General features: G+C 33.7%; 1 protein-coding gene across 1 annotated transcript in view; it reads left to right on the top strand.

Annotated features, from left to right (window-relative positions):
• The window catches only part of RPGRIP1L (RPGRIP1 like), an 86406-nt gene extending 62722 nt beyond the window's left edge, over nt 1–23684 (top strand). The window contains exons 23-26 of the mRNA XM_013941062.1: nt 6035–6218; nt 12141–12225; nt 19091–19224; nt 23094–23684. Coding sequence (XP_013796516.1) covers nt 6035–6218; nt 12141–12225; nt 19091–19224; nt 23094–23197 — 507 coding nt within the window. The 3' untranslated portion in view covers nt 23198–23684. The remainder of the gene's footprint in view (nt 1–6034; nt 6219–12140; nt 12226–19090; nt 19225–23093) is intronic.
• Nucleotides 23685–27887: the final 4203 nt, after the last annotated feature.

Raw genomic sequence — 27887 nt, 5'->3', positions numbered from 1 at the left:
CTAGCTGATAAGATTTTGTATATTTATGAATGTGAATGCTGCTGAAGTTGCCTGCTTGGGAGACCATTTGTAATTCTGTGCATCTGCCAAAATATGCTGTGGGTGGGCAAATGCATGAAGTCCTTCAACAGAGAAAGAACTGTAAAAATAACAAAACTCTAAAGCTATATTTATCAGAGTTCTTTGACATGGAGCTAAGTTATGGTCATTTTACAAGTAGAAAAGAAGGCTTTTCTAATTGTAGGCCTAAAAAGTGTAGCAGATGATCTGAAACTAAATTTGAGTTTAGGCTAGCTGTGGTATATCTCACCAAGCAGAATTTTGTTCACACTATGGTGGATGTGAGAGAGAGAATAGAATCCCGTTCATTCTTGTGCATCTATATTGTCCCCACAGAATAATATGATGGGGGAAAACTGTATCAAATCTTAAGGCTCTAAATAATAAAAACAGCTGTATTAAAAATGTGCAACTTGATATATTTGTCACTAAAGCTGCACTTTTAACAAATGAAGATGTTGTACTGATACTTCTGCTTTCTTCCAATACCAAGATTTTTTTCTAAATAGATTAACTTTCAAATACAGATTTAAAAAATTTAATTTATTTTTTAAATCCAGCTAGAAGTCTATGATCTACATATAGAAAAATACATGCATCCATAATACATAAACAGAAATCCCGTCATGTTTGTCTTTGTGTAGTGTATTTTTTACACAAAGCTGCTACTTTCTATTTCATCTTATTTCTGTAGCTTAATTGCTGGCAAGTATTGATAGATCCAAAAGGTACAAAGTAAGAGCTCTTTTTACTGAGAAATTTTCTGTCCTTTATGTTTATTTACCGAAGGATCATACTTGCTTTTAAAGTTAGGTGTAATTTTAAGTTTAGAAATTATTTGAAATAATTAACTAGTTGACCAGTTGGTACTGATGCGGCTAACCGGCTGTAAGGTTTGATAGTCATTATTTGATTTTCATTTGATCTGGTGATATAAACTGTGGTGAGTGCTTAAACACTAAAAGATTCAAGGAAGTCTCTTCTTTGAGGGAGTCTGCAGTAGAGAGGAGTATAGGTTGATACAGGACTGTAGCCGTGAGTTATTTACTGCTTCTCCCCTTCTTGGAGAGAAAATAAAAATCAGAAAAGTTTGTATCTTACCAATCAAACAGCTCCAGATTTTTTTACTTTTTTTATATTTATGCATCTCTAGAAAAAATACATCTTTAAAAGCTGTTAGTTGAGCCAGTGTCCCAGGCAAATTGCAAGAAGAATCTTTTCAAAAAAAAAAAAATCAACTTTGGGAAGAACATTGAGCAGTTTTATGTCTATTCTTAAGAAAGGGTGGGGGAGGCAAGCCATGTGAAGGGAAGAAATTCAAAGGTATCTTGTTCAATTGAGCAAGAGTTGTATTATGAGCAAAGTGCAAATGTGACTTTATGTTCTGACTTACAGTTGTCATGATCATGTGGTGGGAGAGCTTCAGATCCCACAATAACTTAGTATTTTTTTAATATTTGGTGTATAATACTGAATTAGAAATGGTCGGTTTTTGAAACACTTAATGCGTTGATTGGTATGTTATGAATTTGCATAGAAGAGGCAAGATCTTCTACCCAGTAGAAAATCCTAGAATCATTTGCTCAAACTGTAGTAATTCATGCCTTTGAAGATACTAAAGATGAATTCAAGCTCTGAAAATGATGAATTCAGACTTGGTGCACTAGTTAAAATGATGGCAACCAGGGACATACTAAAATATTGTCCCCAGTGGGTAATGGTTTAGTGAGTCCCTAATGTATATGTTTCAAAAATGATGTTAAGTAGTGAGACAATTATGGGGTAAATTATAGCTGTTGGGTACAGTTCTTAAGTGCAGATCCAGTAAGTGATGTTGATATGGTAGTTATAGGGAGAGCTGAAGGGATTGCATTGAACCTTATTAAGGGCGCTACTCTTGCGGCATTGCAATCTCCTAGCACGTGAGAAAGAATAGTGATCCTGCAGGAAATTATCCCTTAACCTCCCTCATAGTAAATCTAACTCTAAAAGAGCTGCTCAACAAGGAGAGAACGCTTTGCTCCAGTTTTTAGAGCAAGCGCAACGTGGATGCCCTTTCGTAAGCCTCATCCAATTTGGAGAAGGGACAGAGAGCGCTGCCATAACCCTCTTTCTTTCCTCACATCTACACCAGTAACAGGGAAAATATTAGTAAGATGCTGTTCCTGACATGAAAAGTCACCACGTGTAGTTGAGGACATAGAGGAATTCAATTTTTATGTGTATGACATAAGATGGTGACCTGCTAATCATAATTACCTAACAAGGGATGTTTATCTCTCTAGGCAGTTAAATGAGATAGACCTTCCTGTGATAGCATTTCTTTGCAACTCTGTTCTAATGTTGTTAATAGGATGATCACAGGAATTCAACGCTTTTCTAATGACAGAGGAAGAGGATGATTGTCATTCAATAATTATATTTGTCAATCAAGTAATATTGATAGTACTTCAAAGAGAGGATTGCTTGTGATTATTTGACAATAGCTTATAGTTTATCTGATTTGCCCTGGTATAATAGGGAATAAGTGAGTAAGTGGACAAGTGACTGTGGGAAAAAAATGCATAAAAATCTTAGAGTAAAGCATAAATATTTTCGAGCATTGTTAAAGTTTCAAGTTGATCTTAAGGTGCAGAAAGTTCCTTTATTTTCAGTTTTCAAGGGCAATATGTTAGCTAATAAGACTGTAGATGTAATAACACTGAACATTGTTTATATTGCTGCTGTAAGTGAGACATTTTCATTGCTATTGTCTTGTGCAGAAAGCACAAACTTGTTTTGTGTAAAACTTAATTCTGTGGGGTACTATGATGGGCCATTAGAGTTGGAATTTTATTATTCACATCAAAATCTCTAGTATTTTATTCTGACCAAAAAGGAAATGGAAATATGGAACATACAGCTTCCTGAAGATGGCAATCAAGATTTTCCATTGAACTAGACTAAGACAGCTTATTGTTGCAAACATCAGAAAGATGAGAAAAGTTACGTTAAGTGACTTTAAATTCTGATGTAATGTCCAGTGCATTAGTACTTAACCTAATCCTAAAATTGTTGAAGAAGTTCAGTGATTCTTCCAAATCTTTGGCTACTATTAGGAAGAATCTATATTAAATGATACAGAAAGTATGAATATTGCCATAGACAAAGAATCTGTACCATGTTTTGTTATCTTCCTTCAAAATAAAAGCACTGAACCCATTTCTCAGGGATGCTCATTTAAAAGTTTTCAGTATCCTTTGTTCCATTATGTACATCCAATCACTGTATTCGAGGAAACTTCAGCAAAATGTGACTTATTGCTTAGCTGATAAAGGTAACCGATCATGGCAGGTTATTGTACAGATTAGCAATATCTAAGTATTATCAAAATACTCATATATAAATTAAATGCAACATTAGATGACTAATGGAAGTTAAAATCCAGTAATATGAAATTAGCATTTTAATAAGTTTCCCTTTTTGTGCACAATGTAGACATGGTAGCTTATGTTGTTCTACCACTAATGTAACAAGCTATATAGTGAATCAAATAATTTCTTAATATTTTGTTTTGAAAGAATAATTTAACTCGCATCAAAATAAAATGACCTGTGGGAAGTAATTGATCATGATAAACTATCCATTTTTCACTTGAATAGTATCTAATAAATAAGGAAAAGGCTAAAAAAACTTAGGAGAAGAAAAAATATAAATAAAATATTTCACTCTGCATCATAGAAGTATAAATGGTTGTTTAAAATTTAATTCCTATCATATATTGGATGCTACATATATTTTCCGCATGGCTCCATAATATGAGGTTTTTATATTAGTAGTGAAATATGACATGCTAGCTATGCTATTCTTAAGCAGTTGTGTATTTTTATTTGCAAATATAGTCTTTTTTAAAATCAGTTTGTGTTCTACTTTGTATATGCTGTATTCATGTTTAATATTAATAAAACCAGGCCTTTAAATATTCTTGAATGTTTAGCTCTAAAGTAATTTATTTCTTCTTACAATTTTGTAACTGTATGACTCAGTTATTTGTTTTCTTGTAAATTAGAAAGCAGAATAACATCAATAGCTGAATCTACTCCACTTTCGTTGGAAAAACTATAATATTCTTTTCCTACAGGATGCAATTACAAGTGTTAAATATGTCAAACAAATTTTAAGTTATGTAAAAGAAATACTTTATAATACAGGATATTGTATCTGGACTTGATTCATAAACTACTGTCTGTGTACAAACTATTTTGACAGAACTGCTAAATACTTTGGGGGAAACAAAACCACTCAGCATATCACTTTAAATACAGATGCTAATACATCTGTTCAGTGCAAAAAGAAAAGAGTTGTTTCTGAAGTAAAATTAGACAATAGAGCCAATTTCATTTTTTATGCATGTGAATGTAGAGTGCTTGAGGTTATTAGTTGAAACTGAGTAACCTTTCCAGGCTTTCATCTCTTTCTTTTCAAATTTGAATATGAAAAGCATATTCAAGTCAAAGACCATCACTTTAATGACATTTGGCAGTCATTTGATTTATTAGATTTTAGGAAAAAAAATTCCTTTAAATATTTCATCATACTATGCTAATCCTAGTAATATTGCCAGCTGAAGCCATGTACCTGTATTAGTGGAGACAGAATGGTGTGGAATTTTCTCTGTCATCCTGGTAAAATTTCCATGAATCTACTGAATAATAAAACAACCTTATTGAAATATTCAGATTTGGGTTTTTAGTTAAAGTGTCTTAGGGTACATAATAAAAGGAAATGTCTTTTGAAAGGAGGGTGTAAAATTACTTCATCAAATATTGAAAGGGCTTGACAGCAATGGAAATTGTTCCATGTGAAGGATATTTTTACAATAGGCTACACCTGCTTTTCAGTTTGATTAATTATATAATAAGCTTGGAAAAACATAAGCAAATTCCATAATAAATTAGAATATTGATTTGCAGTTCTTACACTGAATCTAGAAAGCTAATCTTTGAAATATTTTCTGTATAATTTATTACTTGAAGTGATTTGATTTTACAATCAGAAATTGTCAAAATATTTCCATATAATAAAGTCACAAATTACAAAAGAAAAGAAAACACTTATGAACCGTAAGGAGCTCTGTTTGCTCTTTGAAGAATCTATTTTTTTAATGCTCAGCTATGTACTCCAGTGGCTTTTCCTTCTTTGAATCAGGGTTGCACAGGAAAATATTCGTGACTTCCGCTGTCAAGTCTGACGTCCCCCAAATGAGATAAAATTTACTAAAATTTATTTGTAAGCAAAATGTGTAGACATTGCTGCATGTTATGAAACAATTACATATAAACAGTAGAAATATGTTATTTTAATTAAAGATAATAAGAAAAGGCTCTAGTGAAGGCCAATTGGGATATTACTTTTGCTATCATGTTGCTAATTTTACCTTTTAAATGTGCATTTGATTTAACTAGAAAAGTTCAGAATATGAAATTGAATTTTATACAAGTACAGGGTTACTTTATATACTTAAGTACTTTGAGACTTGATGTTTTTTTGTCTAATCTAATACCAGTAGAGTCTGCAGTAGGAACTGAGTCTAACAATTTTCTTTTATTTGGAAAACTTTGATACCTAATATTACTGAGACTATTTCAAGCAGTTGCTGGATCAAGATACAGATCACTTCGTTATGAGCTAAAAATAATGGCAACTGAAATGTGTGACTCAGAAATCTTTTGTACATAAATAAAACCTAATCTTCTCCAGCACTGTATGACTATTGCAAAAATATTTTCAACATCATATATAAATCAGTATCTGTTGCAATGATACTGTTAACTACAAGCCCTACAGCTTTAGAATCTTATTGTGGCTGTGTCAAAATCAGTCAATCAGGATTTAACCATACAAAATACCCAGTGATTTAAACGTTAGCTTGTTTTAACACTTCAAGAAATACAAAATAATTTTCTCATTGTGTTTGTGGTTTGTTTTTAAATAGGCAGGTGAAAAAATCCGGATTGAAATTATATCACTTTGTTTTACTGACTCACGAATTGCAGCAGATGACACAATACAGCAACTGTTTGTAGAATGCAGATTATACAATTTCGTGGCAGAGGAGACTCCAGTGTCGCTTCCCAAACCAACAGGTGGTCAGTGGGTTCACTATAACTACAGCAATGGTAAGTATGATGCATTTCTGATCAGATTTTTTCTTAAGTTCTGTTTATGAAAAAATATTAAAGGCTACTTCCTCTATATTATGGTTACATTTATAAGAGTTCCAATTGTATTTTCCTGTTTCTCAAATATTTTTGGAAATATTACTGGTGCCTTTTAAGAAAGTAGCTAGGAATGCAACTATCAAGTATAAAGAAGTTGCTGAAATGGGCTTTTGTGTGAAATGATAAGATTACATTACATTTAAATATACTGTTAGCTTATAATTTTTATAATTAGACTATATATAACTAAAATCGTATATTCTTTCAAAAATAATATTGAGGGCAAGAGAAGACACTGATATCTCTATTGGTACGTGATGATACAGCAAAGGAAAAACATTCCATATAACCCTGCAAAACTAAAACACAGTTAAAAACAGAAAATATATAATTGGACTTGAACATCTTCTGGGAATTCACAGTGTTCTCTTAATAAGAACTTTTTGAAACAGGAAATTATTCAGTCATGATTAGTACTAGTAGTACATTGCTATTTACTTCACAATACTTAATCCTGCATGTTCTATATGCTTTTCTCTAATAAATGAACATTTGGAAGTACTTTATGTCAGTACATAATACACTTTACAATTAGTGTAAAATAATTTACACCGATAATATGCACAGAGCTATTGTAATAACAACAGATAATGCTCTTGTTAATTATTTTCTTGGCTATTTCATAGTATTTCAATTATTAACCTTTTTCTTTTGCTGCTAAAGTCTGCTTACATTTAAGACTCAATCTGAGTGCTTCATGTTGTCTTGGACTTTAAGTGCACTTTTACCTGAGAGTATCCTGGAACAGGTGAATCAGTTTGCTATATTTGTGGCACACAACTGCTAGCGACACTCAAATTAAGCATTCTTTTGATGATCAGTTTATAAAAGCGGCTTTTCAAAAGTTGAGGATCTGACTGCATACCTCTCCAAATTGCTACTGTCTATAATTCTAATTTTAGAAGGAGACTTGCCTAAGAATTTATTACATTAACTCATTTACATCCTTCTAATACTCATAAACTATTGAATTGCCCCTTAACTGAAGTCTGAAATTCCTTGCAAACATCACATCAAACATCTTGACTATGCTGGGATGTCTCGTTTGAGAGAGAATGTAGAGGACAGGACACAATGTTTTAAGTTAACTCCTATGACTTTGTGAAAGACAGTAATCTTTGTAAGATGTTAGGAAAAAATAACTAATACCACTGCAAATGGGATGTTGTTCACTGAGGCTTACTTTCATTCAAACAAGTGGGATTTCTGGCAGCACATACTAAATGAGACATTGCATAAATAAGAATTTGTTTTAGAGCTTAAGAAATATTCATCTTGATAGGTGCTAAAAACTTTTTTTCCAGATGTGTTAGTTAGGCAAACATTATTGAAATCAAATTTTTAAAACCTCATTGAAATAACACCATGAACCAATAAAAGCAGGTTTAACACTTTTCAATTTCTTTTGCTTCTTGAATTATCATTGCTTTGCCTAGAATTTGTTTAAGGTATAAGAAGCATTCAGAAAGTACAACAATAAATTCTTACACAATCTTATGATTCTGCTGCATATTGGGTATGATCCAAGTATCATATTAATTTTTTAAGTACTGACTCTGCAAAGCTGAACTAGCAAAAGGTAGCAAAGTTAGGGCAGATACATTAAAAACCTAAAAGTGGGAGAGAAGAGACAGTAATAAATATGGGATGAAATTTCTGCCTCTAAGGACAATGATGAAAATTAAACATATTTCAAGCTGCAATACTGTAAGACAGTATCAGATTAGTACAGACTGTCATTTGTAATGCTCTCAGAGCTGATATACTATATCATATTATTTCTGCTAGTTAAAACCTGGCTTCATAACTTTGATTTTTCTATTTACTGTCCAAGTGTAGAACAACTTAAAGTTTAAAATATCCTAAGGAATCAATATCAAAAAGTGCTTTTTGGTCTCAGTTGGTCTAGGATTATATTCTGCAGCATATTTCTAATGCGGCTGTTATTTGCAGAGTTTTACTTTGATAATTGGTCATCTGATTTCTACTTAAGATTAGCTTTGCATATTGGGAAAAAATCCTAATGAGTCTACTGTTTGATAATGTCAGTGAGAAAGCCAGTAAGCTAATAGTAATGAAATCTGTGTCTGTGTTTACTATAGCTTTACTGCATCTCTTATTCATGCCTAATTAGATTTGAGTATGTTGAATATTTGAGGTTAATTGAATATTTTCTTTAATAAAAATGAGATTTGCATGGGGAGAAAGAAATGTACTTTGAGCTTAGAGGGAAACTAATAGGCTTCTAGATTTTGCATGGAAAAAAATCATGGTAAATCCATAGGTAATCTAAAAAATTGTTAATTCTGGTAAATAAAACTTTTTTTTATTATTTATAACTTGAGCAGCATGACTGTTTTGAACATGTCTTAGCTGATGCAGGGAGCTCCATTCACTTCTTTCTTAAAAAGCAACATTTTTAATGTTTCAACACCTCTTACATATTCTTTGCCTTTGTTATTTCATATGTAAAGATCCAGTAGAATAATTCCAGTACAAACTTGTTGAAAAACAATATATTAGATCTCCATTGATCTGGACATACAAGATCTGTTGAATTTCCCTTTTCACAAGTGGATAGAAAATGTAACTTGACTTGAATTGTTTATTTTGATAATGACTCTGGTTATGAATGGTTTGAAGATAATTTTCTTTCTTCCTAGATCTTGGGACAGAAACTTGAGTGGGAAGTAGTACACGCTAGGGTTACACTGCATCACTCCTGATTTCCCTTCACATTAGGTATTTTATCTACTGCTGGCCATACTGACTGAGAAAAGGAGCTGCTGTGCTCATTAGTGCTGGAAAAGTTATCAGAATATCCAAGAAAGCTCTGAAACACTACAGTCCCATAAATTCACGCTAAAAAAAAGAGAGCTTCCCAAACTGTGCACGCACCATGACTCTGTTCTGTAATTTGGTAAAAAGGAAGGATTCAGGTTTTTTGATGAGGTTTGTTTGTTTTGATTGTGATGTTAGGGAGTGTTGCAGATCATAAGCAATACATCCATAATTTAGCTTTTTAACACAGGTGAATCAGTGTAAAATTTCAAGCTGGAAATTATTTTTTTCATGTCATGTCACAGTATATGATTTTAAGTGAATGTAGTTGCTGTTTCACTGCCTGAAAAACATAGGGAATCTCCAAGCTTGTTTGCTCCAAGCAAAGAAAGCCCACAGTTTCCCTCACACGTAAATACATATATTGATATTTGACTGTTTTAACTTCAGTAAAATAAATATTTTTCTTGCCGAGGCCACAATTATTTCAATAACAAAGATAAGGTTAGTTGATAAATGTTGTTAATGAAGAACATTCATATTTTATAAAGTATGAAGATTTATCTGTGAAAATGCTGAGATAGCAAGAAAGTCACTAGAAAATAAGACTGACCAGAAGGTCTGAAGATTGTCATTACCATGATTCTAGAGAACAAGCAGCAGCAGAAGAAAAGATTTATGAAATCTTTGGAAATTTTCATTAGACTCATATTAATCAGAAAGCTCTCTCTCCCAGTGGACAGGTGACTACTTGGACAACCTAATGTACAAGTAGACAAAAATGGGGAGAGGGCGGGAGGATGGTGGGGTATATTTTTTATAGAAAATAAACTTCTGAAGAGCCATGCTCTAAAAGATAGATTGTTTGCTCAATATAACTCAAACGATAATGTCACGTCCTAGTTAAGAATACGTTGCTATACTTCTCTGAGTTTATTCCTTTCCTTCATTATGGTTCAACACTGTGTGAAGCATTCTTTCTTCGTCATTGTGATGAACCTCTGCTTCATCACCTATAGTCATTTATTTTTTTTAGAAAGTGAATTATGAAAAAAGCATGCCATAACACAAACACCTATGGTTGGAATAGCAGTGATTTTTAATAAGGTTCAGGGGCTTTGAGGTCCTTCAGGTTTTAGGGCTACTTTAGGACAAACTTAAGATTACAATTTTAGATTCATACTGTCATAAATCAATGTTGAATGATTTTGAAATCATCTAATTGGATAGAAATGTGAGATGTTCTGCACCTTGGAACAACGTTATAATTGTAAGTTCAAGCAGTACTAAGGGGTGACATGAAAGCATGCTGTTCATCACTGTTTCAAACTATAAGTTTCTTTTCACTATAGTTAGTCCTTTCCCCCCCCAGATTTGAATGGAGTTCTTCTGCTGAATGTTGGACTTGCTAGTCTGAATTCTTCCTTTGAGTGAAATGGATTTGAACTGTTTAGGTTTGTAGATAGACTTCCATTTAAAATCATTTTAGATATCGGATTAGTAAACTTTAGGAAATTCCTCTTGGGATGCTCATGGGGAAGGGAAGAATCTGTTGATGTGGCAGCTCCTTTGAAGTTTTTTGGCTGTCCATCTGTCTCCCTGCTGCCTCCCCATCACTTCCTGTGGTGGCCCCAGGAGCACTCGGCCAGAAGAGTAGCACATGTGGAAAGTCATCCACGTGCCCGAAAGAATAGCAGATGGCAGTAACAACTTCTTTTAACCTAAGAAAGTAACAATATTGTAGATGACTAAGGATTCCAAGAAAAGACACCAATCCCTTCTTTTCTGTGGGGAAAAAGGTGTTAAATTGCTGATTCCATTGATTGAATGATTCAGATACCAATCATGGCTATTACCTGAAAATAACTCATTTCTAATAGTGATTCTGAGCCTTATCTCTCTTTTGTACTCCTGTATTCCTTGGTGGAATTAGTAATTTCTGTTTATACAAGTAAGTTTAAATTGGATAGCAGAAGTGGGTGTGGAAATACATGGCAAAGGGCCCATCAATGTATGGGAAACCTTAATGGACATGGAGAGTGATAGAATGACTAGAGGGGAGTGAGGCATGTGAATATTAGAGATGCTGGAATTTAAAGAGACGGCATTCTTGCTCCTTCTCCTGCCCTGGAAAACAAATGGAAAATGTTCCTAAGAGCTAAAGTGTGTGTTTATTTCTCGGAGGGTTACTTTCATTCTAGCTCTGTCTAGGGATTTTTTTTCAGCTAAATTTTCTCACTTTAAAATAATCTCTTTAACACTTTTTTATTAATTTTTACATGCTGGATTTCTATAATCTCTCAGTAGTCTAAGTTCTTCTGATACTGATAGCCTGTTTATATTCTGTAAGAAAGAAGCTACTTTTTTAATGCAAGATGCCCCAAAACTTCTTATAGAATTTCCTAAAACCCTGTTTCTATATCTGATATTGTTGTTCCAATCCAAGACTATTTTTCACTGTAGGTCTTATTAATGGTACAAAAATTAAAAGCTGCTTCTGGTGTTTGTATTTTAAATTAGAACAACAAAAGGCTTTCAGAGTACTCATACACATTCCCCAGGCTGTGGATTTTCTCCAGTCCATTGGTCTAGATGTTTCTCTTATTGAATATTGTGGCAGGAAAGGAGGATTAAATTACTGAGGTTGTCAAAAAGGACAAGCACTCTGCCATACATTATCATTATCGCTAGCTTCCTGGGTGGAAGAAAATGCAGTAAATCCCTTCAAATACAAAGCAATAAAGACCACTGGCTTTTAAAATCATGACTGTTATTGCCATTAACAGAAAATGACAACTATATGGCATGCTTAGATGCAGCTTGTATCTTTTTTTGACAGTGTGCACATAAACCTGCCAGTGACATGCTATTAGATCACATGACCTTTCAAATTTGATTCTAGCATTGTTGCTTTTCCTTAGGAAAGACAAGGGAAAGAAATGTGTATTTTCTTCATGTTTTTTTTCTTCATGCTCTTTTTTCTCAAAGATTAAAAAAAAAAATTATACCTAATTATATTAATTCCGATTTGCTTTGCAGTGATATATGTGGATAAAGCAAATAATCATGCAAGAAGAGAATATCTCAAGTCGATACTTCAAAAGCCAGATCTAAATACTGACAGGTATATACATTAGTGCTGACCCCCTGCCCCCCCCCCCCCCAAAAAAAAAAGAAGTGTCTTTCTATACAGTACTTATGGTTTGCCATTTGGCTTCCCTTGTTGTTTGATTGTATTGAGGAAATATCCCACAAAAATTAATTAACTAACCTGAGAGGTTTTTGTTTCAGCAAGGAATGATACCTACATTCTGATGTGGTCATTGATTACATGTCTTCCCTGAGTAGGTTTGTATGACATGGAGTAGGGCAACCTCTCTTAATGTTGTTTTATTGTTATTTATTGGCTTTGGTTTTTGTTACCAACCTTGCTTTGCAAAATAGATATTCTATCGTCAACATGCTATCAATAATGAATTTTAAAAGTACATTTATCAAGTAGAGTTATCCATCTGTTGCTTTCTGAATGCTAAATCCTAAAAGGAGTGTAAGAGATTCAGGAAGTGTCCCTTGGCCCTAGAATTTGCTAAACCTATGTATATATTGATGTAGCAGACAGCTATTATATATATACACATATGAGAAAGAGTATAAATTAGTCCTATCCAAGCTCATAATAATTAATATATTTGTTCTTATTCAAACTTTTTGAATGAGATAGCATGTAAATTACTTTGAGCAAGCGAACGACAGGCATTATTTCTGTTTCCTCTTGAAGGTCAAACTTCATAAAAATTTAGCAACTATAAATTTAAAGATTCGTATAATTTGCGGAAGAGTAGAACACCTGCTGAGTATTTTTGAAGTATAAGACTTTCTGGTCTGTCTTCTACATATTTACTTATACACATAATCAGAGATTCACCCTGCAGTAAATAAGAGAACGATCTCTCTTCATTCCATTTCCCTTCTGAAGTTGAGTTCCATGCCTCGGCCAGAAGACAAGTGTTACTGGAATGGAGCAGGGAACACCAAAAAATGATGCCTTTCGGGGAAGGAAATGTCATACCAAAATACTCTGAGGTTTGGAAATAAAAAATAAATTGTCTCCATTTAATAAGCAAGCAGAAGACTTATTTTATCACATAGATTAGGGAAGTGGATAGCATGCTCTGCTAAGAATTTTACAATGCTGAGGACAAAATATTCTTTTTTTTCCCTGAAGGATAATTCAGTGAAGAAAAATAGCTAGTTTGTAGGCCACAATGTCACTATAAATGCTTATATATCCATACCAAATATTTACCAAACCTCATCTTGACATACTCTATAGGAAAGTTCAGATTTAGTAAGAAAGAGGTAAAATAACTACAGCAAGCCCTTTTTCCACAACAGAAGCATTCCTGTTACGTTCACCATCATGGTAATGTCTTCCATGTTTCTAGGTAGATTTTCTGCATTTATCAATGTGTGGAGTTTGGTCTGTGGTAAAGTTTGGATTCTGTGTTAACTAAACAGCAGGGCAGAAGTTCATCAATAGTCCAGTTCCCCACTTTAGCTCAGCAAAGGGACCACCAGGAAACAAAATTTGTGGAAAAACTCTGCTTATACACCAAATATTTTCAGCACTGTGCATTTTAAACCTGGCCTAGTTATTTCTTCAACACATGTTTTCTATCACAGGCCTTACAAAATAATATCAGAGCTTTTTCAGCTGAAACAGGAACTGAACTAAACTAATGCTTTAAAGTTCAGGAAACCAAATTATCAAGGATATAATATTATTGAAAATTGCCTGCACATGCTTTAGCCTGACACTTTATTGGTGTATGTGCTATGCCAGATTATAGGAAGAGGGATAGTGTATTATGTATATAAAGCAATGTATTAGGTTTTCAGGTGAACTTTCTCTTCGTCTCAATAAATATTGTTAGAAATGGTATTCATAATGATTGGGTTCATATTAGAATATCTATAAATAGATATGCTACATGCAATTATCTTTTCCAAAAGGAAAGTCAATTTAATGAATGTGCTTTAAAGGAGATAAATAATCTCAAGTGTTAAGAGGAGTTATGCACACGCTCCTGTCCAAAAGAAACAGATAGAGGATATTAGTATAATAAAGTTACTGCTAAGCCAAAGTTCCGGCTATAGCCTAATCTTATAACTGAAACGGGCCAACTTGGTCCTGAAAATAATGAATTTCACAGCTTTATATTCTGTTAAAGTCTATATTTACAAATAAATAAGGGTAGATTGGCATGGCATTTATATGGGAAAGTATGTTTATTTTGAGGGGTTGGGAGTTACTGTTCATGAAAAGATAAGATTTCAAAACAAACTTTTTTGTTCTTTCAATTTTACTTCTTGTTATGGAATAATTGTAATTTTTTGTAGAAATGTTGATTTTGGTTCCATATTAAATTAAATGGTTTATTGGCGGAAAATGCAAGGATACGTGATATTCAGCAAATGACACTTTATACATCATCAACAAAGAAGGAAACAGGCTGTTAAATAGAATGATTTACAGTCTAGAATATATGAACGTAAGGTAGTAGAGACTAGGAAGACTGTTTAAAATCCTATTTAGGTTAGTAATTGTTGCATACCACAAAGATGTTTCTTCTCTTTTGACAAGCATCTTTGTCTTTATCTGTGTTTTCTGCTGGACAGTATGTTTTTCATTAATATATTGAAATTTTTGTCACTTGCTGTTTCTTAAAAGTGTATTGTGTGACATGGGTGGCTTTTGTGTTTTGTTTCTTGTTCTATATAGTCGGGATCATTCAGCTTAAGTTTCTTGTATTTATATTATGAAGATATGCTTACTACTATTTATAAAACTTTGCAAACAATTGAATGACGTGCTATAAAATGGATGTTTTTCATTTTATTGGCTTAACCCAAGTTATTTACTTATACATTCAAATCCTTAAATCAATTAATGACAAGAGGCATTTGTGACCATCCATTTAACTTACCATAACTGTGTCATAGTTATCTTTTATTCTTCCTCCTGTTTGCATTCAAATGTTGCCTTTCAGCTTTTTAAGAGTATAGAAATTGGGGTCATATAGAGAAACCTACCTGATTCTTCGTGTAGGATTGTACTTGCGATGCTTGCAGACCTGGCGGTAGACTACGTGCTCCTCTGACAAGTGTCAAAAGAGACATATGCGAAGAATGGAGGAATCCATTCTTCCAGCAGTCACCCTGCTGTGATAACAAGAGCGAACAGGTTTATGCAAGAGGCTTCCAGGCTGATCGTGACAGGTGCATCAGTTCCTGGTTGGAGATGATTGTTGCTTCAAGAAACTGACTGCGTGAAGTCATTGTTCTCCAAAGTCACAAAACTATGCAGCCATGTCACAGACGTACAGAACATGTGCAGTGTTAGCATCACCATGAAGTATTATGTTAACACACAAAATTTTCTCCTTGCTGCTTTAAAATGCCTGACCTCTGGAATAAAGAATTAGACATCAAATTTGCCTACTCACAACTTCTCCCAGGCACTCTAAATTCCTTGTTGGTGATAACGCTTATAAGTGTTATAATGATATAAGTGTTATAATGATAAACATTTGTTTTAGGTTTTTCTGCTGCATTGTAATGCATATTTTAAGCTTAAAGCAATTACTATTTTTGATTCCTTTCTTTTGGACCTCTATTAGCAGACAAGTTTCATTTAGTTCTCTAGTCTGTTTCTTGCAATGACTAGCAAATATCTTCCCTTGTAGTACTTTTAATAGGGTGCCAGGATTTCTGCTCAGTCTGTCAGTAGGCAAGGGATCCCTGTATGGAAATGAGTACTGATACCTGCTGTTACTGTCTTATAGAAAAGAACTGTGGAAATGAGCTGGAGAGAAAGGCTAGGTTCTTAGATAGAAGTACTGGAGAGAAACACTATATATAGCTGTAATTGTGTAAGAAATCTTAATATGATTTTTCCATTTCAGCTGCAATCAAAATTTCTTACACAAGTAAGGCACTGTTAGGATAAGCTGGGACACTAGTTTCATATTTGTGCGTTCTGTGCTGAAGCAGAGTGAGGAGTCTGTTCATGTGCGGCAATATGTTTCAAGGCTATGTATATTGTGTATTTTTTGGCCAGTTCAACCTGAAAATAAAACTCTTGCAATTTTTGGCAAATCAAAAAAAATTTAAAACATATTTAAGATCATATTTTAAATTTTCGTAAATTTAAGATAAGTTATTTGGAATATTTTTGAAAAATACAAACGTCAAAGTGATTGTGGTGCTGATTTTGTTGCAGTCTATTGGTTACAGTATTCCCACAGGATCAAGAGTTCAAATCCCTTCCTTCCTGATTAGCAGCAAAGATTTAATCCAAGATGATGACCTGTTAGGAGTATTGGAACTATAAGGTGTTAGAGGTGCAGTTCTTTTGATGTGTTTAGCTGAAGCTGTTCTGTTCGTGTAAAATACTTGCGTATGATTTGGACCAGAAAGTGGACCAGTGTTTACAACTGTTCACTTTGGTTATTAGGTACTGTCCCAGATGTGACTAGGCCTGGTTTTAGATGCTGCTTCAGTGAAAATTTTAGTAGGAGTTGGTAGCCTTAAATGATTAAAAATCAATTGAACACTAATCCGCTTCTCTCCTACAGTGCTTAACTGCTTTCTCCAGTTGGTTTGGTTGGCCATTGACATTGAATCGTAACAAAACAGATCTATTCCCAATACTCAACAGTTTTATCATGTAGTATTAAAATTTTAAGTTGTTTTTATTTTCATTTAATATTTCTCTTACACATTTAAGCATTTCTTGTTTTTTGACTGAGTTTTGGCAATATTGCTCCTGCCAGAATTTTAAGTTATATCCATAATACTCAGTCAAGCCACCTGCTTCTGAAAATAGTTGCTGAGATTTTTTTTTTGCCTTCAGAAATTTTTTAAAAAGATGTTTATTTTCAATAGATGTCTGGTTTTCGCTAAAAACAAATATTTAAGAATCCGAATAATAAATATTTGTTAGTAAGACCCAAGCACAAAAATGAAATACTGTAGAAGCATATTGCAGTCATTGTTAATGTGTTTAAAGGCTTTTAAGAAGATTTGTTTGCATATTGCCTAAGGAATCCTTTCTTGTAGACTTGGATTTTGTGCAACTTGGTTGTTACTCAGTTGGAATCATGCTTATTGAAAAATTTTTAGGCTGTAAAGCTTACGAGCATTTGTGATTTAAACACTATCACCAAGACATACCCAAAAAGTAGTTAACTCTGAATTCCTGTCATCTTGTCAATCTCAACATTTTTGGCCTTAACACAAGCCACTAACTCAAGTCAGCTCCACCAGAATACTGCAATTATGTGTTTAAAAGAAAAGCTATACTCAGATGCAATGAGTGTAATTTAAGTTCGCAGAAGAAATGCAAATATTTTGTATAGTTGTTGGGCTTAGATATTTGGGATGGACAAACAAGCTGTATTTAGAGTGCATGATAAATATTCAAAGGTCTTTGTATCCAGACTACACTCACGGGTAATTTTTTAAGTGTACAAGAGGAACAGAATAATGAAGATAATGTATGAGCTGTACTGGTCAGGAGGAATGAGTGCAGTATGTTTTAAATTACTGTGTAAGGTCCAACTTTAAATAGTAAATGCATAATACAGCATTAGAAAGATACTATTTTCGGAGAACTGCCTTCAGGTTCTTATTCTTTCTGTAGAATGTATTCTTGGCTAGAATATGCTCTCAAGCCTCTAAATGAAGTGCGATAATTCCCAAATAACTTTCAGCTCAGTGTTTTGCACTTGGTGTTTGGAAAAAATTACTTCACTGAATACGGCTAGTATTTCTGACATCAGGCAAGTATTTGATATGGTTTGTCCTTCTCAAATATTTTTCTCTTGTCTCCTGAACCACTCAGTGTAAAAGCAAGAAAAGGCATAGCCAGAGTTTATTAAGGCTAAATCTTTGTTATCAAGTAGCACAGACCACTGGGAGAGGATCTCTAGAGTAAAACAGTTGCTACTAATGGTCTGATATTCTCAGCAGGTAGATTTTAGGAGGGTTTTCAGACTTAAGAATGCTCCTAGTTGATCCCATGGACTGAAAGCCTATTCGCAGTGGAGTGCATTAGGGGTACTCCTGGAACAAATCTTCCGTTTTATTTTAGCCCAGTTAAAAAGTAATCCAATTAATGTGCTCCAAGACTACTATGCAAGCCAAAGCACAGTAACTGGGGACAACTGAAGAGATTTGCTTCATATGCACACTCCAGATCCAAGCTGAAACAGTAATGCAGATCCGTCCTATGGGGCATGACTGAATTAAAGTGGTAGAACTTCTTTATGAGTTTATATGGTATCAAAAGGTTTTAACCAACAAAACGTAGATCACGTTTAATCAATGTCAGACTAAAACTAAATATTATTGCTCTTTAATTCTTTTTCTTTCTCGGACATAGTCTGATGGTCACATCAAATAATCTGCATGCTATGGTCAGCACAGTAAAAATTAAAAGACATATATATCCTATATCTTCAATTGTTTTATAAATGAATTCCCCTAAAAGCCTTGTGGTTCATAGGTATAATCTTAATTTTATAAATGGGGAAAAAATGCAAAGAAATTAAGTGACTTGAACAATTGAGCTAAGAACTTAGGAGTTTCAAATGTTAAGTCTTGCATCCTTAAAACATTCTACCTGTCATTGCCATATGAAAAAGAATTGTGCTACTAAAAAAAAAAAACAAAAACTTATAGACCATCAGACCTGTGGTTACAACTTCTGTATTCTTCTAGTACTGCTAAATAATGCTGAAGGAGTAGGGAGGATTGAAAGAAAAGGTCTCAGACTATTGTTGTCATGGAAAATGCTGAAAATCATTGATAAAGAGATCTGTTTTAAGTTCAACTGGTAAAATAGAGCTATTTTTGCCTTTTGTCTTTTGTGTGGTTTTGACTTAACTTTCCAGCCATTTTGAAAGTTAATCTTTTTTTATGCTTAGCCTACGATTTACAGTGGTTAGTGATCCCCCAGAAGATGAACAGGAACTTGAATGTGAAGATATTGGTTTTGCTTATGTCAGTTTGAGAGAGATATTTCAGAAAGAAAGAGATATCATTGAGCAAGATATTGATGGTAAGTTTTAGAAATTATTTTGCTGTAACTTTTTGTAACTTAAAAATTATTACGCGTTTCTACTTCCCTCTGCAAACTTTAGTAATTGTGTGATAGTTTGTTTGAAGAAGAAATACTTTAATATTAATTAATGACTTCTGCATTTGTTTGCAAAAATCTTCAAAAACTGTATAATTTTGTTACTCCTTAAAATTCCTCTGTTTGATGTAAAAAAACAAACAAAAAAGAACCCAGCATTCCCAGGTTTTGTTTATTTGTTTTGGGTAATCAGTTTATAAAACCTAAGAATATTCAGGGCACATCCACTATGATTCGCTGTTTTGTACAATGCAATTCATGCTAGTAAGACTGTAAATATATTTTTTGTTATTAGAACTTTGTCAATAATTTTATGTTGCTGACATCTGTATACTTGTTTGAAGTATTTTTTTTAATCACCAAAGTACCTCAGGACCGCATCCTCCATATGAAACATGTATCTGAGATGAGGTCAAATACTGGTGGCTTTAGTGAGGTATCAGTTTAGAGTGCGCACCCTTCTCTAACAAACTGTGACCGAAAATTCACCGTGACTTATTAAAGCAAGGTGAGGTAGTCAGGAGATGGCTGAATGTTCCATGTGTCTTATGACAGCGTTGTTATAAAGCTGGTAAGAAGGCTGGAGACGGCGACTTGGACCTTTCGTAGGCAGTGAAGGAAAGTATTTTCCCTGCTTGGTCTTTCCTGTTCCCTGAGGTAGCAGGGGCAATATCAACAGCGCATTTATCAGTGCAGTTAGTGGATTCATCAGTGCAATGCAGTTATCAAAAGTGCATTTTTCCCCTTACCTGTTCCTGTCCATCCTCTTTCTCTGCTGTGGTAAAGCTAATTAAAGGAGAAGCTGAGAGTATATCTGTTACGGCACAGTTACTCTTGTACAAAGGTAAATGAGGCAGCTTGATTCTTAGAAGCAGTGCAGCCATGTTTGCAACGTATTCTTCATAATGGCAAGACTTTTAGCTAGCCTGGTAGAGTGCCAAGCTAATGCGACTTTGCTGCTTCTACTGTTGTGCCTAATTACCGTACCTCAAGTGATGGGGAGCTGAGTAGTGAGGGAAAGAAATAGGCTTTCTTATCCATTTCCATTATCATGCATGATTTGCATCCATGCTGTAGCTAAAATATTAAAAGTATGTGTCAAAGTTCAAGGAACACAATAAGGAAAATTATAAGAAGAATCAAATTTCCATACCCTGGAAAAATAATATCCAGATTTGATGCAGTTCTGTGGCTGAACCATTTAATCTTTTCTCTGCCAATAATTTCTCTCCTAGTAGTTACATGAAAGCACATACTGAAAGCACATCTCTTCCAAGCAGGTATTTCATAGTCTCTCACTGGAAATTTTTTTTTGTTCTGGATTTTATGGCTCTTTTGTCATAAACCCCCCTTGATAAGATTGATTAGTGATATAAATATGATTTTGTACCATTGCAAGTCACTTTTCACAAAACTCTTAAAACTCCTTATCATCATCTGAGATGATTATTATGACAGGAAGGACTGTTGGGTTTAGTAGTAGTTGTTCTGTCAAAAGGAAATCAGTATAATGTAATGTTGACTATTTATCTCACTGTTGTGGAGAAGCATTTCTTCCCCTTATCCTAAGGCATACAAACTAATCTTTACTTTCTATATGTGCATTATATCTATGAAAGTGGTATTACTAGATAGATATACCTTTCTTATTACTATCCACATTTCCCCCCTCCCCACAGATAATAATTCTGTTCCTCAGGTAGAAGCTGCTAAAGCTTACTAAGTTGTGTAGAGGATTGTTTTAAAAAAAAAAAAAAAAAAAAAAAAAAGCTTTACTGACTTTCTTCTCTACACTGTAATCTTAGTTGATTCAAGCAGGGAGATTTCTAGTATCACTTGATTATTAAAACACGGAGTCTCTTTGACCATCAGTTACCATCAGTATTAATAAATGGTGGGTTAAAATATACAATATCTCTTTTTCAGAGGGATTTAGGGTAATTTTATTGCCAAAGAGATAATAAATACCCAAGATAATTGGCAGGCAATTTGTATACATTGGTATTTGGTTTTCATTATACTGTTTAGATTTTTTTTTATTGCATCCATAACCATATTTTCTGAAAATTTAGAACTTTCAGAGAATCAGAATTAGCTGTACATTAATATAGGTCACGTCATGGCAAGAGCTGCATATGTCAATATATTTTCTTAGACAAAGTCATTGTAAAAGATCTTTTCTTAAGAGCTGGATGGTTTTGCCCAGATTTCCATTAAATGTAATGACCCAATAAATAGCATTCCTACATAATATTGTATATGCTCTCTGAGGTGGATATTGGTTATAGGGTAGATGAATAAACCTAGACACAGAGGACTTAATAGGATGCTACCACATAAAGAGCTAATCCTTCTTAAAAGTTAGATATGTTAAACTACTTATATTCTTTTTGAGGGCTGCAAACGTTATCTTTTTCATATCTTGTTCCTTTCATTGTTGGTTGTGTGAAAGTGGCCCACATGAAATTAGAACCAGTTAAGTAAATGGCTAAACAAGAGGCTGGATGAAAAAGAGTATGTACAGAGAGCAATCAAAATGACAATATTAAAACTGAGAAAACAGAATTAATGTTACCTTCTGATATTATCAATTACAGTTATCTTACTGTTCTCACAAGTCAAAAGAAGTGTCCCTTGAAGTCTGCTCTTTAAGTTGACAGTTCACTGAGTAATTTGCCCAAGGTGATACAAAATGTTTTAGAGCAATGGGAATAGAATACAGTCTGACCTCTAATAAATGATGGAAAGCTTATCCTACGTTTTTCCCTCTCCAAACCTCTTCTGAGCTGTTCCAGCAGCCTAGAAGTTGGCACAGTGTAATTGCATGTTCCCAGAGTAGTTATCCCAGTCCATATAGTAAATACTCTTTGCAACCTTGCCGTTTGTCTGCTGTATAATTTGCTTTGAGAAGATGGGCTGTCAAGACTATTTGTTTTTATTCAAACAAATTCCTTTTAGAGTCAAGCAGCCTTACTGCTTTTTATATAGGACTGAGAAGGAGCCTCCTTTTTGACTGTTGGCAACATGTTTTTAATCACAGCAGCCAAGAATGTGGTGCTCTGGGCTTAAACAGATATTGTAAAAGAGTGCAATTTTAGATCGTGTTAGCTAATTTGTGTAAAATAGAAATTTTAAGTACTACTTTAAAACCCACATAGACAAAGATGAAGGCAGTTAAAATAGTTTAGTCTAGGGCAAATACCATCTTCGTCTACACTTGACTATTCTACAGCAGATAGACACATGGAATTAAAATAATTTTGCACTGCACCAAATGGAACAGCAATTTGTCATTTAAATACTAGTACCTGTTTTGCCTGATTAGGCCCAGTCTCACACACAGTGCAGAAAATAGGTTCATTGGTATGTTTTTTTTTACTTAAAAGAATTAATAAGCATGCATACATATCTTTAATGGAGTTTGGATTCTGAAGTCTTAGCATTTATATTTATTTATTATGAAAAATGAGCAATGAATTTAGGAAACTGTCATACACATAGTTCTCTTTATTTCAAAGTTAATTCCAACACAAATACTTTCATATATGTACTTTCTAGTTCTTAGAGTGCTCAGTTTCCGGTAGGTTGAGCACCAGCTCCTTGTCATAAGAATTGAGAGTTTTCTCAAAACCTTGTAGGTCTGAGTGCTAGAACTGGAAGCTATTAATTTTTACTTTTTTAAGCATATGTAGGTGCCTTTTAATCTGTCCAAATGCTAAACAAAATTATCAGAACAAAACCGAAACCCTAAATGAAACTGCTAATACTGTTTTCTGATGTTTCCTTTCTAGTTTTCGATTCACAAGATGATAGTGCGGTAATTGGAAAGCTCAAAGTAACAGTGGAGGCCCTCCATGCGCTGCATTCAGTCTACGAGGAATGCGGAGATGACTAGGAGGCATGAAAGGGAAGTTTGCCTACAGAAGCTCCTTCTCCCAGTGTAAATACATGCTTGATAGCTCTTCGAAGATGAGATCTTTGTAATTCTTGCAGTATATTTAATGTATAATTAATATGAAAAGGACGCTTGATTTGCAGTTGTAAAGTTTTGTATACTTTTCAGTCTGTTTGTTTTTATATCCCCCCCCCAAGGCTAAGAATCTCTCCACAATGGACAACATCTTGTAAATAATTAATACCTACATGATTGAATGATGTGCTTTATTTGCATTTTCAACATTTTTTCCTACATAAAACAGTAATAAAAATGCAAGTCAAATTTTTAATTTTTGATAAAAAAAACATAAGCCTTAGAAAACTGATTAAAAATACTTTTATGTTATCCCTAATCACCCCACTAAATGGAATGCCTGTGATTAGCCTCATTAAGGATTTTATACTGTGAAGATTTTATTAAAAGCAATATATGAAAATTACTTGGATTAATGTGTTAATCTGCCTCTTTAAAATGCTAATATCCATTTTATGCACATTAAATCTCAGTATGTGTTTTCTTTGATGCATGCAGTTCCTATCAATTAAATATAAAGAATGAGGCTAGTTGCAGGACTTATTAAATTACTGCAACCTTTTTTTAAATAACTTTTGCCCTTCTACTAACATTATAATCAGCTGTTTATGATTATGATGATTTGAAGAGGGGGAGGGCATGCGTAATCATTTTTCTATACCGTAAAAGATTTACTTTCAGCCAACATCTGTCAAGAAGCTATAAAATATCAGATTTTGCTTCACCTAGTTTAGTTGTAGGGACAGGCAACTGTGTTTTCATTTGGCTTTTTGTCACTTTTAGAACTTACATCAAACGTATACAATGATTTGTTGTATCTGAATAAACAGTGTCTAGAAAGCAGCTTGGAAAGTTAATTTTCTAGCTTTTAACCAATCTCAATGAAGGATTTAATTGATATTTTTAATGGAGCTGTGAATCAATGCCGCAAAAGGATTGTCTCTTGAGAACGAGGATATAATACATTTCATTTTTTAATTTACTTTTTTTATTTGTCATTTTCTTCAAAGGATTTTATAGGCTGTGGATTTCCACTGTTTGCAAACAGGCTATGTTTCTTCATAAGCATATGTAAAGTATTCAGAGAGATAAGTAATTTATTAAAATCTACCTAATTTGCCGTGATATATTAAATCTCTGCTTCAGTGATCACAGGCCATTTCATTTAGAGAATTAGGCATTCCCTCTTTGTGTGATTAAAGCTCTGGAAAATGAGTTCTTTGCTCCTATTTGTGAACATTCAAAGCCTGCTAATGGCAAGAAGATGGAATAGATTATGAGACAATTCATTACAGTTCAACAGAAAAAAAAAAAGCAGTTATAGTGCAGAAATGCAAGTATGAATATCTGCATATAGTTTGAACCATCTGTGCTCTAATGGCTTCAATAATGGCTCTTCATCTTCAGTAGGCTTTGAAATGACATCCATACAATATTAATTTGTTGATGTACATTATGAGGCCAATGGAATGAATATATTCTGACCACAGAAATCTCTAAATTCCACCATGAGCTGATGGTTGACTCCATTTTAGGGCCTACCATCTTCAGGAGTAGTACTTCTCCTCCAGACTTTGCCAATCCTCACAGCATTTCATTCCTCTGGATCTTGCAGGAGACCACAGACAGCTGCATTCCTAAACCCCTCCATTCTTAAGTTAATGGCCATATGTTTGTTGTCATTTGGGCTGGCTCTTAGTTCATCATTTTGGCCACTACTTCTAGCTTTTTTTGGCTCTGTGTACCTATATTGTCATTAAGACTGTTATTATACATTACAATAATTTGAAACAGCTAGATTCAACACTGAGATTAACTGAGTGGCTTTTTAGAAATTTAGTTGTGGTATTCTACCAGGAGGTTCATATTATTCTTCTAATACTTTGCAAACCAAACTAAATGTCCTGCATATAAACAAAGAAGTGAATTGTACTGATTTTTTTTGGGGGGGGGGGGAGGGGGAGGTGACTGTTTACTGAATTGCAGGAGAACTATGTAACTGGTGCTTGTTTTCTTGTGAAATAAACCATGTGGTAAAATTAGAAAATCAGTGATGTTCATCTCACTTAAACGTTTACAGTAACACTCTTAGCACTTAATCTTCACCATCTGAAGTTGAAAACTTAGAAACCAAGCATTCATATACTCATTAAACACAGACCTCTTTGGTAAGTTACTGCAAAATATTCCAGTTGACATTTGGTTACATCGTGTTAACTGTTCTCAGTGACTCCAATATTAACATGTATAATTTGCCTCAGGTTCCTAAACATATTTCTTTGTGAGGCTCTCTATTTTCCAGTTTTTGATTTTAAAAAAATAAATCTTGGTTTCTATTCATGTTTATTACTAAGACAGATAAAATATTCAGTGAGGACTTCTCAGCAGATGGATTGTATTATCTTATGCAACATAAACATACGAACGCACTAGAAAGTTTTGTTCTTGCATTAAGTAGTCTGTATTTCCAACATGATCTTAAATCTTGTGTCCGAATTCTGCACTGCGCAGGGAAAGTAGAAAATGTAGTGCTGGTACTATTTTGTCCAGATTTTAGCTGTGAATATCTTGAAGAAAATGTACATTTGTACTGTTTAGCTTGAGGTGAAAAGTATCCTTTTTTTGTCCAATATGTTAGTAAATGCACTCCTTTTTGCATTTAAAAAAAAGCCTTGTTAATGCTGATGCTACCTATTTTTAAATGTTACTTTGTTAAAATATATTAGCTAATAGTTAATACTTTAATTTTTGTACTATTGATGAAATTTTTCTAAGGTTGTAACCTGGATGTAAAATGTAACAGGGCTCCTGGGTAAGATGAATAGGGTAAGTTTGAGTGGTCAGCTGACGTCTTCTCTATTAATTGTTTTGTCGTTTATATTTTTCCCCATTCATTGTTACAGCTTATAGCTTTGCTGTTTTATCTTCTTATGCGATAGAATAACTGCTGTTCTCCAGGTGTCCTAGGTATGTTAATCAGGATGTAAACTTAAGTTTATCTCAAAATTCCTTTTTTTTTGTTGCTTTTAACCTGTTATAATCCATAAGCTAGGGATGGAAGTCCTAAGAACAAATACGTCATGAATCAAGGCAACATCTGTGTGAACTTGATCAATTTTGCTGTACAGTAAGTCTCACCTTATCATATTATATGCTTATAATAATAGATATAAAATGAAAAAATGAACGTACTATAACTTGTCTCTGTTAGAACTTCTACAACTGAAGATCAGTATTTATATTAATATTTATTGTTTTAAAATGCTTTTTATTACTTCAAGACATAACAAGACATTCTCATAGTCCAAGGGGTCACAAAAGATATCATCGCTAAGTATCCGCTGTTAAATTTTGTTTTCTTATTTTGTATTAGAATGAGAAAATAATTTAAATTTAGTTTTATAATTGTGCAGCATACTTTATTGCATCTTTCAGGGCCAGAAAAGTAGCTGTTTTATGTTGCAGTTAGGTAGACCGGTTTCTACGCAGGAGGTGGTACTGTTTTTTCCATTCAGTTTTTCAGGTATTCCACAAGAGGAAAAATATTTCTGATTTTTTATTTAACTAATTACTTTTAAGTATTTTATTTAATCAGACTTACCACTGTTTGTGATACAGGCCTTAGTAATTAGAACTAGAGTCCAGTCCTGCAACTAATACTGGATTGGATGGACTATGTTGCCTGTATGAAGTAATTGCAGAATACAAGTTCAGGTTGATACCTTATGTACTTATATGTTAAAAAAATTGCTTTTGACATAGTATGCTAAAGGTATTGCTCTGTTCTTTTTGTTAGTTTCTTTTTGATATTGCTGACTAATTTTAATCTATTTGATTCTTTAAAATGTGATGAGGTAAATTTTGAAGAACTTGATTTCATCAGAATAATTACTCAATGGAAGAATTTGACCCCTGTTTTATTTCTTGTTATAGTATAGTCTTACCACTTACAGGACACAACCAAGAAAGTCACAAATCATAGAGACCTGTATTTTAATACTTGAACACCAGACTCCATCTAAATCTCGTAGCTGTGGGCTTTAGAAGAATATGTATTTATAAGTTTCAAAATTCCTTACTTCTAAGGTCCTTGCTGAATCAGTCTTCGAGCACCCAGCACTTTGTGGGATCAAGCCCTAACTTAGTTCTAGTATATTTTAATTTCAAAACAAAGCTGCTTGTAAATTATCAGATACCAGTTGTGGATATTTTATCTAAGAGGATAAACCAATATGAACTTTGAAATAATGGAAATGCTTATAGGCTCTTAATTGTAATAGTCCTACCGTGTTTTAGCATGATACTATGTTAGGATAGGATAATTCAGGTTGGAATGGACTGCAGGAAGCCTCTAGTCCAACCTCCTGCTCAAACAAGGTCAGCTATAGGGTTAGACCGGGTTGCTTGGGGCTTTATCCAATCTAGTCTTGAAAAACTCCAAGGACCAAAATTGTACAGCTCTTCTGGGCAACCTGTTCTGATGCTTGACTGTCCTCATGGGAAAAAGGGATATACATTTGTACACCTTACTTCAATCCAAATAAGTTCCATGGAAAATTTTCAGTCGATTTTATTTTCATTTGATATTTTTTACTATTTTTTTTTTGAGTTCTAT

The sequence above is a fragment of the Apteryx mantelli genome, chromosome 10 (assembly GCF_036417845.1).
Source record: "Apteryx mantelli isolate bAptMan1 chromosome 10, bAptMan1.hap1, whole genome shotgun sequence".
NCBI classification, from domain to species: domain Eukaryota; kingdom Metazoa; phylum Chordata; class Aves; order Apterygiformes; family Apterygidae; genus Apteryx; species Apteryx mantelli.
Note: the sequence above shows the minus strand (reverse complement) of the source record. Positions and strands in the feature narration are given on the sequence as shown.